The sequence below is a fragment of the Tenrec ecaudatus genome, chromosome 11 (assembly GCF_050624435.1).
Source record: "Tenrec ecaudatus isolate mTenEca1 chromosome 11, mTenEca1.hap1, whole genome shotgun sequence".
In the NCBI taxonomy this organism is placed as follows: domain Eukaryota; kingdom Metazoa; phylum Chordata; class Mammalia; order Afrosoricida; family Tenrecidae; genus Tenrec; species Tenrec ecaudatus.
In genome coordinates this window covers 2,855,645-2,873,953 of record NC_134540.1, presented here as the reverse complement: position 1 = coordinate 2,873,953, position 18,309 = coordinate 2,855,645, and the positions used below count along the sequence as shown (strand labels likewise).

At 54.2% G+C, this 18,309-nt stretch overlaps 1 protein-coding gene across 4 annotated transcripts in view; it reads left to right on the top strand.

Moving 5' to 3' along the window:
* FRY (FRY microtubule binding protein) overlaps positions 1-18,309 on the top strand; it is a 247,779-nt gene that overhangs the window by 121,804 nt on the left and 107,666 nt on the right. For all 4 annotated transcript variants that reach the window (XM_075562770.1, XM_075562769.1, XM_075562768.1 and 1 more), the window contains exons 11-17: positions 412-513; positions 2,986-3,089; positions 4,213-4,321; positions 5,981-6,067; positions 9,019-9,190; positions 12,940-13,072; positions 17,555-17,662. In XM_075562770.1, coding sequence (XP_075418885.1) covers positions 412-513; positions 2,986-3,089; positions 4,213-4,321; positions 5,981-6,067; positions 9,019-9,190; positions 12,940-13,072; positions 17,555-17,662 — 815 coding nt within the window. The remainder of the gene's footprint in view (positions 1-411; positions 514-2,985; positions 3,090-4,212; positions 4,322-5,980; positions 6,068-9,018; positions 9,191-12,939; positions 13,073-17,554; positions 17,663-18,309) is intronic.

Here is an 18,309-nt window from a genome sequence, read left to right as displayed (position 1 = left end):
TTTGGTGGTGGTGGTGGCGGTGGTGGTCGGGTTTTTGTTTGTTTGTTTGCTTCCTGTTTGTGTTTTGTGTGATTTTCTGTAGATGAGATCCAGGATAGGGCGAGATGTAGAGAGAGTGCCTGGATTGATAACCGCGGAGGGGCGTGGCAGGGGAGGGCAGGGCAAGGGGGAGCCGACAGTGAGTAGAGACGAGAATGTTCTGACTTCGATTGGGGCGGTGACTGCACCCCTCTTCTCAACATCACTGAGCGATGAAATTGTGTCATGTGAATGACGTGCCAATAAAGCCATTTGCAAAAGAAAAACCTTACAATCCAAGTCAGACGTCTGTGCCTAATGTTCATCTTCACCAGTGCTACCTGGTTGCTGAAATCAAGCCGCCGCCTGTGCCCTTCTCTCCTGTCTGCTCAGGCCCTGTACCCGCTGGTGACCTGCCTGCTCTGCGTCAGCCAGAAGCAGCTCTTCCTGAACAGGTGGCACGTGTTCCTCAACAACTGCTTGTCGAACCTTAAGGTGAGCGGGGGCCTCGCGAGAGGTCTCCGATGGAGTGCGCCGCTCCTGACGTCCGGACACACTCTGGCTCCGAGGGCCTGGTCGCTATGTGAACCTGGGCATGATGCCGGCATGAGAGTTGGGGTGTAGCTCGCGTTCTGGTTGTTTTCTGTTATGTTCTAGGGGGGAAGGGGGCCTTCATTGAAGCACCTGTGATAAGCCACACCTTTATTAAGTTTTAAAAGGGCAAAGACGAGACAAAGACGCACAACACGGGAGGCCATCGCGCAAGACCTTAATGGCGTCTGCAGACTCACAGAAATGCGGCCTCGTCAGTAGGACGAGGGAAGCAAAAGAGCTGTCGCCAAAGCACGGTTGGCAGCGGAGCCCTGTGGCATCACGGTTACTAGTTGGGCCGCGATCCTCAGGGTCGGCAGTTCCAAACCACCAGCAACTCTGCAGAGAAAAGCTTCCTGCCCCTGTAGAGCGTGCCGGTCTCAGAACCCGCGGGGGCTGCTGCGAGTCAGCGTTGACTCGATGGCCGTGAGGAGTGAGTCCGTGACAAAGGGACGGGGGGACGGGCTCTGCTGCAGACAGAAGAGCTTACACATTGGCTCAGGGCCCTCTGACCCAGGCGTTCAGGGCATGACTGGAGACCATGGGTCCTTGTTCTCCCACCTCCATCGCCAGGACCCCGAGGGTGAGGTGCCTCCCCGCAGGCTGGCTAGGGGAGTGGTAGCTGTCCACTTTCAAACACCCTCTGCCTGACCATTGCTGGTCAGTGGTCAGTATCTAACAGCCGCTGAGTCGACGTGGAGTCTCGGAAATGGGCTCCTGCTGTAGTGCCTCCTCCAAAGAAAACCAAGCTCGCTGCCGTCGAGCCAGGGCTGGCTCATGGCGACTCCGTAGCTGTCGACAGGAATCCAAGCCCAGTCTGTCTCCCACGGAGCTGCTGGTGGTTTTGAACTGCCGACCGTGTGGCTCACAGCCCCCTGTGTAACCTCTACACCACCGGCACTCATGCTGGTGCTCAGGGTCTCAGCGCTAGTACAGAGAGGAGGGCCCAAGTCTTACCCACCCCACTGTCCCCTGAGAGAGGACAGAGGAGCACCAGTGGAAGTCACCTGACTGGAGACCGAGGTGTTAAACTCTGAGTAAGACTACATTTCCCAGAATCCCCGACTTTCAGTGCCTCTCGTGCAAACATGCCTGCCCTGAAATTCCCAGAATCCCCCAGACAACAAAATGTTGGTGCCGTGGAGTGAATTCAGACTCCTGGTGACTCTGTGGGCAGAGAAGAACTGCCCCTGTGGGTTTCTGGGGCTGTCACTCTGGATGGGAGTGGGCAGCCCCATCTTTCTCCCAAGCAGCCACCAGGCAACCCAAACCTGCCCTGCTGTCTGAACTCACCATGCGACCAGGGCTCCTGGAATGCCCCTGCCCACATGTGTAGGAAGCCATCTTCCTGACCTCAGGACCCCCTCATCCATCTCCCCACCCAGCGTTGCCCCCTCCCCCAGCCCGGAGACGCAGGACACACCACAGATGGAGATGTGCGCAGGCCGGGAGCCAAGATTTTGTCCAGTTTTGAAGCCCCCCTCGTCCGTGTTTGTAATCATCACCGGAAACTTCAACGAGAGCTAATTCCAAGTTTCCGTACAGGAGAGAGGGGGTTGATGGTATCCCTGTTTTACAAGGAGCCCTGTTGGCGCTGTAGGCTAAGCTTTGCCAGGTTAGCAATTAGCTCAAGGTTGTCAATTCTTAAACTAAACAAAAAGCGCCCCAACAAACCCTCTGCCATTGGATCAGTTCTGGTCCTTTGTGACCCTGCAGGACAGGGTAGAACTGCCTCTGTGGGTTTCCAAAGTTGCACATACTTCTGGGAGCGGGCAGCCTCATCCTTCCCCATAGAGTTACTGCGGATCTTTTGGTTCGTAGTCACGCCCTTTGAGCACTGCTCCTCGGGGCTCTTTAGATGCTGGGCAAGGAGCCCTCATGGAGCAGCTGCTGCCTGAAAGGGTGGCAGTTTGAACCCGCCAGCCGCTCTTCAGAAGGAAGATGAGGCAGAGGCTCTCCTAAAGATGTACCGGCTGACCTCCCTGGGGCCAGTTCTGGGCCGAGCTGAGGGGCTGACCGCCCTGCGGCCAGTTCTGGGCTGAGCTGAGGGTGGCCGGGAGTCAGAGCGACTGGAAGGCAGCCGCGTGGTTTGTTTGGCTGGATGCTTGGCAGACAGCGGGGACTAGACTCCCTCTGAGGGATGAACTAAGCTTGTATGTCTGAGTCCACGTGTCACCTGACCCAGCGATGACACAGGAGGCTTGGGAAGAGGGCAGGAAGGGAAACAGGAAACGCCGGGAGGACGTGGGGTGGCGGTGGACAGGCTGGCAGGAACTGTGCCTGAACTGCGGGATGCCAGCCTGGGGGTTTGCTCTGCACCCCGTGCCCAAGAAGGGTCCGAGCGGCTGATGGCCTGACACGCGGGTTCTGTCGCAGAACAAAGACCCCAAGATGGCCAGGGTGGCCCTGGAGTCTCTCTACCGACTGCTCTGGGTTTACATGATCCGCATCAAGTGTGAGAGCAACACGGCCACCCAGAGGTAAGGAGGTGGCACGGGTGCTGGCGGCCGTGTCCCCCAGCCAGGGCGGGAGGGGGCCGAGGGGGCCCTGTGGCTATCTGCATGCTCAGCCAGCCGGGAGCTCTTCAGAGATGGCAGTCCTGAGAACGTCGTTTCTGAAGCTGCAGGACTGATAGGGCCCCTGTGTAGAGCTGAGTCCCCCCACTGTAACAGCTCAGACCGTTTCCCACACGCGATATACCCCTGGACATTAGTAACACAGACTGCGTGGGACTCAGACTCACTGTCCTCGAGCCGTTCCGACTCACAGTGACCCTGTGGAACCCAAGAGAACTGCCCCTGTGGGTTTGGGAAGCTGAGAATCGTTACGAGTGGCTCTGTGGGTTACCTGGAGGACAGCTAGCCACAAGGTCAGCAGTTTGAAACACCCACCTGCTTTTCGGAGGAAAGGTGAGGCCCTCTACACCTGTCAACAGTTACAATCTCAGAAATCCAAAGGACCGTTCTGCTCGGAACCATAGTACTGCCATGAGGCAGAGTCCACTGGACCCCAATGAGTTCGGAGGTGTGGGGGTGTTTTATCTTGTTTCACCTAAATCTTGACAGAAGCAAAACAGTCTCATCTTTCTCCCTCTAAGTGACTGATGGCTTCGAACTACTGACCTTGTAGTTAGCAGCCCAGCGCGTGAGCCTCCACACCACAGGGCGCCAGGACCCTCTAGCTCTCTATGATGTCAAAATGCACGCGATGTTTCCAATCACCAAAGACAACTGGAGGTTGGATCGACAGGAAAACATTCGTCAGAACATGGGAACAAAGAGAGGGGTCTTTTCCCAGGAATGCATCTAAGGCCCCTCGTGCTGATAATCGGCAACATGACAATATTGCAGCCTTGTGACAGCCGTAGTCAGCTGGTGTCAGAACTGACGGGAAAGGGGCTGGCATCAGTCGGGGACCAGCTGTCCTTCCCCAACGGCCCTTAGTTTTCCAGAAAACCCTGCTCGTGGACGAAGTATGGGAGAGGGAAGGGCAGGCGGCCAGTTTCCCCTCTGATGCCCAGGGAAGGCGGAGCGCCGGCCGCCCCCTGCCCAGCAGCCGCTTAGCCAGCCCCGCCTGGATTCTCTGCCCCTCCCTCTCTTTCAGCCGACTCCTATCCATCGTCACAACCCTCTTCCCCAAAGGGTCCCGCGGCGTGGTGCCGAGAGACACACCCCTCAACATCTTCGTGAAGATCGTCCAGTTCATCGCCCAGGTAACGGCACTCCGTGCCCCCCCTCAGCCTTCTCAGCACCCTAGATTGTCAGTGGCTCCCTCCAAGCCTGAGCCCCTGCATGTTGGGGTTTCCCCAGAGGACCCTCACGTGGGTAACCTTTCCTTAGGTCCTCACACCGTGATGTGGCCAGGCAGCTACTTTCCGCATGAAGAGCGTTGGGGCAGTCAGCACAAATGGGGGACACAAGTGGAGGATGTGGGGACTTGGGGGTGCCAGGGGGGACTCCTGGCTCCTATTACTCCCGGTTGGTCCCAAACGACAGCCCCTCTCTCTCTTCCGGACTCTGGCTCTGGATCTGGCAGGCAAGGGGGAAGAAGCCGAGGGTCTCGTGTTTGGAAGAAGCTTCAGCGAAAGGACAAGGCTTCACTGTTGAGGGTTTTCTAACCCCTGACCCGCAGGGCGTTCTGGCAGACCAGAGACTGCCGCGACTGCTGGGCCCTCCTCCTCCTCCTCCTCCTCCTCCTCCTCCTCCTCCTCCTCCTCCTCCTCCTCCTCCTCCTCCCCCTCCCCCTCCTCCTCCTTCTCCTTCTCGTCCTCTTCTTCCTCCTCATTAATAAATCATTTTATTGGGGGCTCTTAGAATTCTTATCATAATCCATATATCAATTGTTCAAGCACATTTGTACATATGTTGCCCTCATCCTTTTCAAAACATGTTCTTTCTACTTGAGCCCTTGATATCAACTCCTCTTTTTTCTCTCCCTCCCCTTACCCTCCCACGCTCATCAACCCTTGCTAAATTGTAAATTATTTTCATATCTTACACTGCCCTCTGTCTCCACCCATGTTTCTGTTGTTCATCCCCCTGGGGGAGCGGGTGTTGTACATTGATCATTGTGCTCGGTTCCCCCTTTCTCCCTCTTCTCCCCCCCACCTTCCTTCTACCCTTGTGGAGTCACTACTCCCATTACTGTTCCTGGGGCGTCCATCTGTCCTGGATTCTGTGTGTTGAGAGCTCTTATCTGTACCAGTGTACATGCTCTGGTCTAGCTGGACTATTTAGGTAGAACTGGGGTCGTGACAGTGGGGGGTGGAGGGAGCATTAAAGAACTAGAGGAATGTTGTGTGTTCCATCGGTGCTGTGCTGCACCCTGGCTGCTTCCTCCCGTTCTGTGACCCTTCTGTGAGGGGGTGTCCGGTTGTCTACAGGTGGGCTTTGGGTCTCACTCCGACCCCTCTTGTTTGCATCGATATGATGATTATTTGTTTTGGGTCTTCTGATGGCTAGGTCTTTCTTCTAAGGCCCCCTGAATAGGCCGGCACCCTCACGCTCTCCTTGAGCAGCAGGAGGGTGTGCTGGCCACCTGCCCTACTGGGGGCTCCTACAGGCATGCCAGGCTCACACCCACTGCCATAGAGTCCACTCCGACTCCCAGCTATTCTGTGGGGCGGGGCAGAGTCAAGCCACCTGGATGGCAGTGAGTTTGCATTTGTGTTTGAGCTGAGCCTTAGAGAGGCGCCCTGGTGACTAGGGGGTTCTGGGGTGGGCTTCTCTAACCCAACTAGTGGGTTCAGGGCGGGGCCTACCTTCGGGAACTCTTCCACAGGCCCCTCCCTGCTTAGTCCCCCCTGTTGGCCCCCAATGATGGACAGAGCCTTTGTAGTTAACCCCTCTGTGCCCTCTTCTCTCCCCTCCAGGAACGCTTGGACTTTGCCATGAAAGAGATCATTTTTGATTTTCTCTGTGTGGGGAAGCCAGCGAAAGCCTTCAGCCTTAACCCCGAGGTACAAGCAGACGGGCCTTCCACGGGACTCAGACGGGGGCGGGGGGACACTCCCTGGCCTCACTTGCCTTCGCCACCAGACTCTGGGGTTGGGTCCAGGGACGACTTGGCTACGGCGGTGTTTGTTTCTCCCCACATGGTGGCGTTTCCTCCGCGGAGCTGTCAACAAGCCGACTGAGCGAGTCGGAAAAGGGTTGTGAGACTGCGTCTTCCAGAGAGCCGTTCTTCCCGACCGCCCCCGGAAAAATGTCACCGCTCGCCACCAGCCTCCGGGCTGCCTTCACGTCAAACACGCTCTGAGCAGTAGCCCTCTGTCTCCTGTGGCTGTCTATCTCTCCGTGGGGTGGATTTCCACAGACTTAATTCAACTCAACGTACCCTTTCCTGCAGTGCGGCGATTGCAGGAGATGAACGGTAGCTAGTGGGGGCCGTTAAGCCAATTCCGACTCATCTCGAGACCCTGAAGAAGAAATGGATTCGGGAAAGTGTCCACAGCCATCGGACATCCCTCCTCCGAGTTATGGCTCCTGTCCTGGGCTCCTAAACCCACAGCTCCCCAGGAAGACCTATTCTTCAGACACAGATGCATCGCTCCTCCGAGACCCAGGGTCAACCGTTACTCTGAAACAAAAGTGAGGAGGTCGGAGGTCAAGGAGGCCAGAGGAGTGGATGCAGAACCAGCAGGATGGAGAGAGTTCACGGAGCCTAGGCCTCTGAACCATGCGTGTGGCACTGCTGACTGAGGACCAACGCAGCGAGGCCAATCCTCTCTGAAAGCACAATGAGATCCCCTTTGGTCAACAAACAAGACAAATGACACCGCAATCAGTACCCAGCCCACTGTCCAGTAGCGTCCCGCCCTGCCCTGCCCTTTTGCCCTTGTCAGCTTCATCCCAGAGCTGACTCTTCACATGCTGACTAATGAACTTACACTGAAGTTTGGTTCAAAGGAGACCTCGGGATATTTGGGGGGTGAGCTTTAAAAGCTTCCTCGGGCAGTGCTTCTGGAGTTATCCACCCTTGGTAGTTCCAGAAAGTCTGAATTCCATGGAGAATATTTTTTTTTTAGTCTGTTCAACAATGCCTCCCTCCTTTTGATCAAAATTATTCTACGGGATCTTTGATCAACACCTAACTATCTAGATGACGACTAACCAGGCTGACGTTGGGAAGGGATGAAATTCGAGCTGAGTGGATGTAAGAAGAAACCAACTAAACAATGTGTGAAATTAAGTAAATCAGGGTACATCTGGCAGCATCCCAACTCCAGGGCCTGCCAGGCGCCAGGAGGGAGCGGGGCCCACATAGGTGACCATTCTCCACACCGTGTGGTGGTGCGGGCCTGTGCCATTGAGAAAACATGGTCAGTTTTACATTTTTCACAAAACACTGTCGGCCCACAAGAACCTGCCTGCTGAGCCCTTCCCAATGGGATGCAGACCAGCCACTGCCGTGCGGCACTGAGTCCTCTGCCTTTCCATGCACTCGCCAGTGAAAGTGATAAATATCTAGCTCATAGAGTAACTGCAGTATTAAAAACAGTGCATTATATGTGCTTCATCAAAAAAAAAAAAAGAAAGATGTTTGGCATGAAACCTTTAAATATGAAAGATTGCCCCTGAGGCCCCTGCTGGCACAGTGGTTGAGCATTCAGCTGCTGACGGAAAGGTTGCTGTTTCCAGCCCACCCCGCAGCTCTGCGAAAAATTAAACAGCCCGACGGGCCAGCTTTACTCTCCATACAAGGTGGCGACCAGTCGGAACTGAAGGAGCCCTGATGTCGGTTATGCGCTGGCTTGCTAACCACAAGGTCCGCGGTTCAAGCCCATCCAGCTGCTCCGAGGGGGGAAGATGAGGCTGTCTGCTTTTATAACGAGTTACAGCCCTGGAAACCCACAGGGGCAGTTCTGCCCTGCCCTACAGGGTCAAGCTGAGTCAGCACCTATTAGCTGCTCATCTCCCAGAATCTCTGTGTGGTTAGAAAGGACACATTACAAACGGTGCCGTGTGGGAATTCCATTACTGGAAAACAGCCGCGCAACGCCTGTCCCTGAGTCTCCGTGACGGTGTCCGGGGAGAAGGAGGCTCACGACAGACCGCTCCGTAGTAGATGAGGAAGCACGCCACTTTCTCCCCACCACACCCCGCTTCTCATGTTCTCTTCTCTCGGACAGAGGTTGCCTCGTGTCCAGGGACAGCCAGACCGGGACAGATGGCTTTAGGAAGCTGGCAGGGGACAAACAATGACGTAAAAGCAATGCGTTGCTGTAGGGTCGTGATGCCGGACAGGAAACGGACGTTTCAGAGAAGCATTCCTACACATAGCAGCCTGGGAGCAGCGTTCTCCACCTTCCTCACGCCGCGGCCCTTTCATACAGTTCCTCATGTGGGGGTGACCCCCAGCCATAAAAGTATTTTCGTTGCTACTTCATCACTGTCATTTTGCTACTGTGATGAATCAGGCGCCCCTGTGAAAGGGTCATTCGACCCCCAAAGGGGTCTCGACCCACAGGTTGAGAGCGGCTGACTTAGAGGCAAGGCTAACCAGACTGGTAGGAGCTGTGCATGCGGGCGACCACCCGGCCTCGCTGAGAGAGAGCTGAGCAAGCCCACGTAGGTGTGTGGGGACCAGCACTGGATTTGTGGATTGGAAGACGCGGAGGCCAAGAGATCACTTGGCCCCAACAACAACCTGAAGGTGTGCCCAGATCCCCAAGTAGACGATGGACGACATGCCCGCCACAGACATGTCCCCAGTGTTGGAGGACATCGTCCATCAGTCTTCTTGTGATCCGGACACAATAGCAACAAAAACCTAATTCTGTCTTCCTGGGTCTGGCCCGCCCTCACTCTTGTGCCTCTTAGCTCTCCTGCCCCAATACCCTTTGTGTCCCTGCAGAGCCACACACTAGCTCCCCTCAAGTAACTGGGTCGCACACCCCGTGTCTTTCAGAGGATGAACATTGGTCTCAGGGCCTTCCTGGTCGTGGCCGACAGCCTGCAGCAGAAGGACGGGGAGCCTCCCATGCCCGTCACAGGAGCCGTCCTCCCCTCCGGAAACACCTTGCGAGTCAAGAAGACGTATCTGAGTAAAACGCTCACGGAAGAAGAAGCCAAAATGATAGGTGAGTGTCTCCGTCCGGCTGTGACGGGGAGACCACAGGGGGTTGCTTTTACAAGCAAAGCACGTTTTCTCACAGCGTGAGGGGCAAACAGAACCAAACTCCAAACTCGCCGCCATCGAGTCGATGCTGACTCATAGCAACCCTGTAGGAAAGGGTAGAACTGCCCCTGTGGGTTTTAGAGACGAACTCTTTACTGGAGTTGAAAGCCCTGTCTTTCTCCCCCGGAGGGGCTGGTGGTCTCTAACTGCTAAACGTGTGGATCGAAGCCCCCTGGGTAACCACTATGCTACCAGGGCTCCTGATTTGGGAGCTAGACATGCAAATTCAGATGTCCAGCTCTAGAGGCAGGGTCCTGGGCAGTCCGCTCTCAGCGAGAGCTCCTGTCTCTGCAGCTCCTTCTCCTGAGTTCCTGCATGGGCCCTGGGAGCCCTGGTGGTGTAGTGGGTCACAGATTGAACTGCCCAGCAGCCAGGCTGCAGGAGAAAGAGGAGGCTGTCTACTCACATAGAGGCACAGCCTCGGAGACCCACAGGGCCGTCTGCTCTGCCAGGCAGGGTGGCGACGCTTCTCAGTGTCGGTGAGGTTTGTTCGTTTTGTCTTTGTTCCGTGGTCTCCAGACCTTCCCTCAGTTTGTGACTGTTCCTTATCTCCTTTTGGTATCCACGGTAGTCCGGGACGACGAGAGACACAGATCCAGGGACATTTACACATGTGTAAGAGAGAACTTTATATCCAGAAGAAATCGTGCATCAATAAAACAGCCCAGATCAAGTCCATAAGCTTGATATTAGCCCATGAATTCCTCTTCACGCAGCACATGCAATGATGCCGAAGGCAGGAAGATCACAAGCCGCTGGGTGGGAAGTCCTGTGGGTCCAATGGCGGCAGACGCATCTCCAGGGCTCCGGCTGCCATCCATGTGACTCCATGTGACTTGTCAACAGGAAGGTGAAGCAGAGAGAGGAAGTTCCCAGAATCCTCATGAGAAGGCCACGTCCACAAGAGGCGTCATCGGGCCGTGACCTGATTGACAGGCTGGACTCCACCCCTTCCCTCTGAATAGCCTCAAGTTGACACAGATGATGTAACTAGCACAGTAGCTCGCACGTGATTGGTCTAAAACCTACCCTTCTCTGAACTGACCAGACCTTGCTGACCTGACAGAAACCTATCCCGGGCAGGATTACAGAGCAGTGTTAGCACGGGCGTTTAAACTCAGTCCCCAACAGAGCTTCTGAAACAAGTATTAGAACTGGGCCGGCGGAAGCCCTTACAGCGACCCAGCGCTGCCCCCTCCCCATCCATTCCCCGGCGGTTTCTATTGCTCGCGTGGAAAAGCAGCTGGTGGGATATCCTGATGTTCCCCTCTTGGGCCGTTGCTGGCTGCGTTTGAGTTTACTGCCCTTGAAAACTCTTTGGAGCATCCTGGTAAATAGTTTGCTGCTTAAATGTTAAGTTTTTCTCTGTGTTCTTTCGGATCTCCACTAGGAGCCATCTGCGTTTTACCGTGACTCCCAAGGCCTCCGTGTGCTTGGGTGGATGAGCGCATCAATAAAACAAGGCTGAACTCATGCCTACAAGGCGGATTTTAAAAAGTCCATGGAGAAATGGAACTAAAAGATACCGGGATTTTTCCAACTTTCTCAACCCCCCTCGGATATATATCCACTCACGTTTGCTTATTTTGAAGTTTCTTCTTTGTTTTTTATTCCCAATCGATTGGTCTAATCTGTGTTTTAAACACATCAAATCCCACTGCCAAGCAGACTAATTCTGAATTTAACCTACACGAGATGTCACTTATTTCAATCTAGCTATCCCTGGTGGCAATGAGAGAGAGATGAGGCTTTCTACTCCCCTGAAGAGGTACAGCATTGGAAACACAGGAGCAGTTCTACCTGTCCTGTGAGTCTGCATTGATTAAATGACAGTGAGTGAGTGACCAGTCGATTGACCACTGGTGGCTCAGTGGTCTGTATGCTGGGCTGCCAAGCCCAAGACCAGCTGTGTGAAACCACCAGCCCTTCCCAGGGAGAAGGCTCTGGACGCCTGTAACTAGTCACCGTCTCGGAAACCCACAGAGGCAGGCGCACTCTGTCCTACGGGGTCGCTCTAAGTCATCACCAACTCACCGCTAGTGCGCTGTTTCTGCTTTTTATTTCATCTCCGGCTTGTCATTGGCTCAATGGCAGTGAGGTTGGTTTTAGTTTAGTCTTAGGAAGAATTGACTGTTTCTTTTCTTTCCTTTTCTCTGTCTGTATTTGCTTATATCTGACTTCGCCCTAAAACTTAGAGGTGGTTAAGGATAGTTTCCAGGTTCTGAAGGCAAAGGGCAACGTGTGCGGACGCCATTCCTTTAACTGACCCCGCCCTGTAGGCGCACTGTGAGTCAGAATCGACTCTCTGGCAGTAAGTTGCATTTTTGGTCTGCAGTGATTAAATGAGTTGAGGAAAACAAGCAAACATAAAAGAAACAACCATTATTAACTACCTTAGTAAAGGATAAACTTTTAGTGCAATGTCACTTAGTTTTCACTGTGTGATGGTTATACAGCGGGATACACATTGGGCTACTAACCACAAGGTCGGTGGTTCGAACCCACCAGGCACGCTAGGAGAGAAAGATTAGACTCTCTGCTCCCATGATGCAGTACAGTCTTTTAAAAAAAGAAGAAGAAACGAAACGTGATCAGGGGTGAAGGAGAGAGTTGCTGTGTAGGGGACATTGAGTTCATGTCAATGGTGTTTGGTAGACTATTGGAAAAGGATATCAATAATGACTACATAACTCAAAGAGTATCATCAACGGCCCTGAATTATACAATCAGAAGTTGTAGAATTGGGGGAACATATTTTTAGTCTGAAAAGGTACAGAAGAGAGACCCTGAAGAGTTGAAAGATACATATTTTTTAATGTACATATACACCTCTTGGCTGTAGGAGGATCAGGACCAGGGACATTTGGGGGCTCATAGATAGATTCTCCATCTCGATACAGGGACGTTCAGGTGGGTATGTATATTTGTTGAAATTCATTGACTTGTGTTCTTGCTATTTGTCTTTTTACTGTATATTAATTATACTTCAAAAAAAGCACTCTTAGAAAAAAAAATTTTTAAGAGTTACCGTGTTGGAAACCCACAGGGCAGTTCTGCACTGCCTGATAGGACCACTGTGAGTCAGCATCGACGCAGTGGCAGTGGGTCTTGACCCCCCTCTTACCTGTTCACTGTGCACGTGATCCCTATTTGTGCCTACTGTGTGTACACAATTCATATTTGTAAGCAACCTAGTAGCACAGCAGCTAAGCACTTGCCTGCTACCAGAAAACTGTTACGCGACACTCCCCAGGAGACAAATGTCGCTCTCGACTTCTGAGAAGATGAGGGCCTAAGAGACCCAGTGGGGCAGTTCTGCTCTGTCCCCCGGGTCATGGAGAGTCAGAATGGACTTGACAGACTGGGTTTGGCTGCCGTTGCTCCTGACGTGACTTGGAGGGGGTTTGGTGGGGAGATGTGTCCCTTAAAAGTATTTGAATTCCAGTTCTCTGAATGGACCTGAGTGTTGGTGGAGGATGGCCTGCTAAGTCCGAGGCACTGCACCCAACAATCCCTCAGCTCAAGGACAGTGTTGGCCTTAGTATGTGTTCACTGGGAGATAAAAAAAAATGATATGGGGAATAAGCCAAAAGAGGAAGTCATTGTTTGGTAGATTTCTTCACCTGCCTAACGGCAGCCCGTGTTTTCCAGGCATGTCCCTGTACTACTCTCAAGTCCGGAAAGCTGTGGACAACATCTTGAGGCACCTGGACAAAGAAGTGGGCAGGTGCATGATGCTCACCAACGTCCAGATGCTCAACAAAGAGCCCGAGGACATGATCACGTGAGTGCCGGCTGCACCTAGAGGCCCGCCAAGGAGAGTTCTGCCCTGTCCTTGGCGGTCCGAGCCCACGCAAATGTTCCTTGGGAAAAAGGCATGGTCATCTGCTCCCAGGAAGACTTGTGGTGGTGGTGGTGGTGGTGGTGGTGGTGGTGGTGGTGGTGGTGGTGGTGGTGGTGGTGGTGGTGGTGGGCGCGGTCAGGTCAGTCCTGACTCACAGGGACCCTGTGCACACAGGACGAAACACTGCCCGGTGCAGCGCCATGCTCGTGGCTGTTCCTGGGCCCGAGCCCTTTGCTGCAGCCACTGTGTCCGTCCATCTCCTTGAGGGCCTTCCTGTCTTTCTCTGAGCCCACACATGCCCCCCCCCACCCCCGGCGCCACCATCCAGCGTAGGTGAGACGGCGTCTCGCCATCCTGGCCCCTAAGGAGCACACTGGCTGTGCTTCTTCCGAGACAGATCCGTTTGTTCTTCTGGTCGCCCGTGGGGCTTTCCATGGTCTCTGCCAGCCCCATCATTCAATGCATCCATTCTTCTGCGGTCCTCCTGGTTCAGGGTCCAACTCTCACTTGCCCTGGTGGTACAGTGGCTAAAGAGGTGGATTGCTAACCAGAAGTTGAGCAGTTCAAGCCCCCAGTCGCTCCCTCGAGAAGGCAGCCTGCCCCTATCAGGATGACAGTGTGGGGACCCCTGGAGGCCATGTGGCCCAGTCCTTCCGGGGAGGGCTCCATGGGTCAGTTAACTCAGCAGCCCCCCAATCTGTGCTCTTCATTTGGTTTTCGTAGAGCCAACATGCCCGACGGCCTTCACTCCATGTGATGTAGACACATATGAAAACCATGTCCAGCTTCTCAAACTCCCCGCCACCACGTTGATTCTGACACACAGTGACCCCGTAGGGCAGGGTAGAACTGCCCCTGTGGGTTTCCAAGACTGTTAGCCTTTCCTTCTCCTCTGGAGTCAATTCCGTGGTGTGGGTTTCTGTATCTGCGTGCAGAAGTCAAATGTCCATAATGAGCATCTTTATATGGAATTGCGCTTCTGCTGAGAAGCTCAGGCGCTGCTGGTGTTAATGACCCCAGTTGTTAGGACAGCAGGAACCAGGATTGGGTTGTGACTTTAGGAGAACTTTCAAAGGAAATCTGGGGTCTTTTGTTGTCCTTGAGCAGCATAAATTTCCAAAACTCTCCTCGGGACCAAGGCAGTAGACTCAAAAGCACAGAAAGTGCAGGTTTAAGGACAAATTCAAATATTTCACTTGTCTTTTAAGCAACACCTTAAACTTTTTCCTACTGAACCATCTTAAGATTGCAAATAAGACCCGGAAGCTTCCTGCTTTTTTGATGAATTGCCATATTTTGTTCTTGTTGAGATATACAAAGGAAGTAGGAACATTCTTTCCAATGCCCTTGTTGACGACATACGGACATTCTTCGAGTGGGCACAAGCCCGACCCTCCCTTTCTGAGTTCTTCCTCCAGGAACATCACTGCCCTTACGGGCCCACTTCATCTTCCCAACTGCTCTGTCGGTTTCACCCCACCTAAGTCGATCTTAGAAGAACAGAATGCGTAGGGCAGCCCCCTTTTACTACTTAAGCTAACCTCCTGTTGGGTTTTGCTCCCATGAACAGTGTCCGTCTCAGAAACCCACAGGGGCAGTTCTGCCCTCTCCTAGGGGGTCGCTGTGGGTCGGAATCCACTCGCTGGCCACGCGCGTGTTGTTGGCTTTTAAGAAAACTTCCGGGGAATATTTAGGATTGGAGGTTTAAAAGTTTTCTCAGGGCAGTGGCTGTGGGATTCATCCACCTCCCTGGCTCCAGGAAGTCTAGAGTCCATGAGAATTTGAAAATCTGATCCTCATCCCCTACGGATCGGGACTTTCAGATCACAGCATTCAGTGATAGTCAGCAGCACCTTGAGAGATTAGCTCGGAACTTTCGGGGCCAGGGAGTTTATGCTCATGGGGAACGAGCCCACAGGTCCGTCACGGTGGTCGGGCACCATCTGGTTACTCCAGCTCTTCATGGGGGCACTGAGCCACACACTCTCATTCTGCCTCCTAGGGAACCCCAGTAGGGTTCTCGGGAAGCATTAGGCTGTTAACCAGAAGGTCAGTGGTTCAAACCCACTAGCCACTCTGTGGGAGCAATATGAAGCTGGCTGCTCCAGTAAAGACTGATAGGCTCCGAGACCCTTCATGGGGACACTCTGAGTCAGGGTTGACTCAGTGGCACGGGGCTTGGCTTTATGAGTGTTGACAGCTTCTCCTGCTTTAGCACAGCTTCCTAAACAGAAAATGAGTAACGGCTGCATCTCTTGCAAACACGGAGGAAGGTCAGGGAATCGTGTGAATGTTTGGGAGGACGGGGTGGTGGCCAGCATCATGCTGACGGAAGCATCCTCCAAGTCGATGTCTGCGCTGGCCCAGCCTTTCCCAGGCACTGCTAAGGGCATGAGCCTATGAACACAGGGTGCTCTTGGTCAGTCCACCTCCGCCCCTCAACTTTGTTGAGGTCCAGGGAGCAGAGAAATAAAACTGAACCACATATCTTAGTTGTAGCCATCCAGTCACCCCGTGGGAGTCAACACAACTGCTCCCGGTGTGTTTCCAAGGCTGCCATGCTTACAGGAGCCGCAGCCTCAGAGTGGCTGGTGGGTTTGAACCGCCCGCCTGGGGGTTTGCAGTCCTGCGTGTACCCCACTGCACCACAGGGAATAGTCGTGTGCCCCAGAACAGCCTTGCTAGCTGACCGTGACCACCTGCGGGGTGGCTGCTGCTTGCTGCCTTTCTGTTCGGACCCAAGTCTGCCGGGTGACAGTGGTGAGTTCTGAGCTGCTCTGTGTCCTAAGACAGCGGGAATTGTCCTCTGACTCTATATGTATCCTCAGAAGAGTCTGGTGTTGGAATATGACTCTACTGTATTTTGGTATTAGACCAAACCAAACTCCCTGCCTTCGAGCAGTGCTGACTCACAGCAACCCTGTAGGACGGGGTAGAACTGCTTCCTGCTGGTTTCTGAGACCATCAGTCTTTCTGGGAGTAGAAAGCCCCATTTCTCCCACTTTGGGTACTTAGGTCATTTTAAAAACTGGTGGGGTAGCTTAATTTCCCTGTAAAGGTAATGGATAAGCTAAGCAGTCAAAAGCCAAATGGTTACATATTTTTAAAGTTGGTCTCCCTTCCCTGGCTACCTATTTAAGCTAGAGCCATGCTCTGGCCTGCTAACCAGGAGTTCAGCTGTTCAAAACCACCAACTGCCCCTCGGGCGGGGGAAAGAGTGACAGTCTCTGGAGGCCGCAGGGGCCATGCTGGCCTGTCCTCTAGGGTCACCGTGTGTTGGAATGGACCCGATGCCGGCAGCGGGTGTGAGCACACGCCATTTAAGATAACGTGTGTACTTCCTTCACGTTTCCCCACGGGCGGGAGACGGAGTTGTTGCTGTGTGCCCATGAGACCTTTTCAGCCCATCTCCACCCTTGGGGACAGAGTGGAACTGGCCCATGGGGCTTGCCAGGTCACCACCTCTTTGTCTACCGCCCTTTGTAGCTGAGCCGAGCCACTGAGCCACTTCTCCTCTGGACATTTGTCACTGAACGTCCTTATTCTCGGGAGGGAAATGCAACGGGGAAAAGCAACCTGTGCGGAAACAGGGCCCCCCAGTGTCCTTGGAAAGCTCAGCGTTGGGGGCAGAAGTCCACTCGTCCCCGGCTTGTGCTGGCCACTGAGGGGAACGTCGTCTGGAAGTCTGTGCTGCTGTCGGGTGCCGTCCACTCAGTTCTGAGTCATAGTGACCCAAGCACAACAGAACCGACCACTGCCTGGCCTGTGCCATCCGCACCAGGGTGCTCCTGGGTGGGCCCGTTGCTGCAGCCGCGGTGTCCGTCCATTGCGTCCAGGGCCTTCCTCTTTGCCGCAGCCCCTCCCCTTTCCCAAGCACGAGGTCCTCTCCAGGGATGGGTCTCTCCCGACAGTGCGTTCCACGTGGGTGAGACAGTCTCGCCATCCTTGCTTCCAGGAAGCATTCTGGCTTTGCTTAGGATCAGACAGACTTCTGTGCTCTTCTGGGCACGAAGGGGGTGTTAAGCATTTAAAACTAACAGAGGCTGGACAACCTGGTGGCACAGGGGACAAGCACCAGGCTGCTAGCTCAAAAACTGACTGTTGAGAAGTTGTGATCCCCCCAGAGGCTTCGTGAGAGAAGAGAGCTGGCTACCTTTCAGGACAAGAGCCTGGAAAAACCCCTGGTCAGCGCTGTGCCGTCCCCTGGGTCTGACACAACTCAAGAGGCCTGAATGCCACCACCCAGCATGCACCTCAGCTAAACAACAATAGTCAACCAATTGCGGTTCTGAGGACACGGGCCCTCATCAATATCCTGATCAATATCTGATCAATACCCCGGCGTACATGTGTTCATGTGTGTCTCCATAACATCTCTCAGACCCTCTCTGACCTGTCCTTGACCTCTCTCTTCCCACGCAGGGGCGAGAGAAAGCCCAAGATCGACCTCTTCAGGACCTGCGTGGCCGCCATCCCTCGGCTGCTGCCCGACGGGATGTCCAAGCTGGAACTGATAGACCTGCTGGCCAGGTGGGTGAGGACCGCAGGCACGTGGCTTCTTGTTGGTGGTGGTGTGTGTCGTGTGTTAGGAGGTGCTGTCGAGTCTGCACCGACGCACCGCAACCCCGTGCGGAGCGGAACAAAACGCTGTCCGGTCCTGCGCCATCCTCGTCCTCGTTCCCAGGCCTAGCCCGCTCTTGACAGCCACCGTGTCTGTCCCTCTCATCGAAGGCGCTTCCTCCTGTTCGCCACACCCCACGCTGCATGGCGGCCTTCTCCAGGGACCGGCTCCACACATGTCCCACGCATGTGAGACACAGGCTCCACTCCCGCAGCCTTTACTCTGTTCACGTCACCGGGTCGACTCCACTCCCAGGACCAGCTCCTCCTCCGTCACATTCCCGTGTCCTTGGACCAGAGGGGCCCATCCACCCGCACCCTCTCCGACCGTGTTCCTTCTGCTTCCATGCGTTAGGCCTGGAGCACTTGGCGGTGTGCCCGTCCTCTAAGGCTGCGTCCTCCAAAGGGGAGGCCAGTTCCCTCTTCCTTGCCTGTGCTCAGTCTGGAAGCTCCGCTCTGGGAACCTGTTCCCTATGGGTGACCCTGCTGGCACACCAGTGACCTTGCCTCCAGCGTTGCTGATGGGAAAGGCTTTGCAGAGATGAGTGCGGTATTCT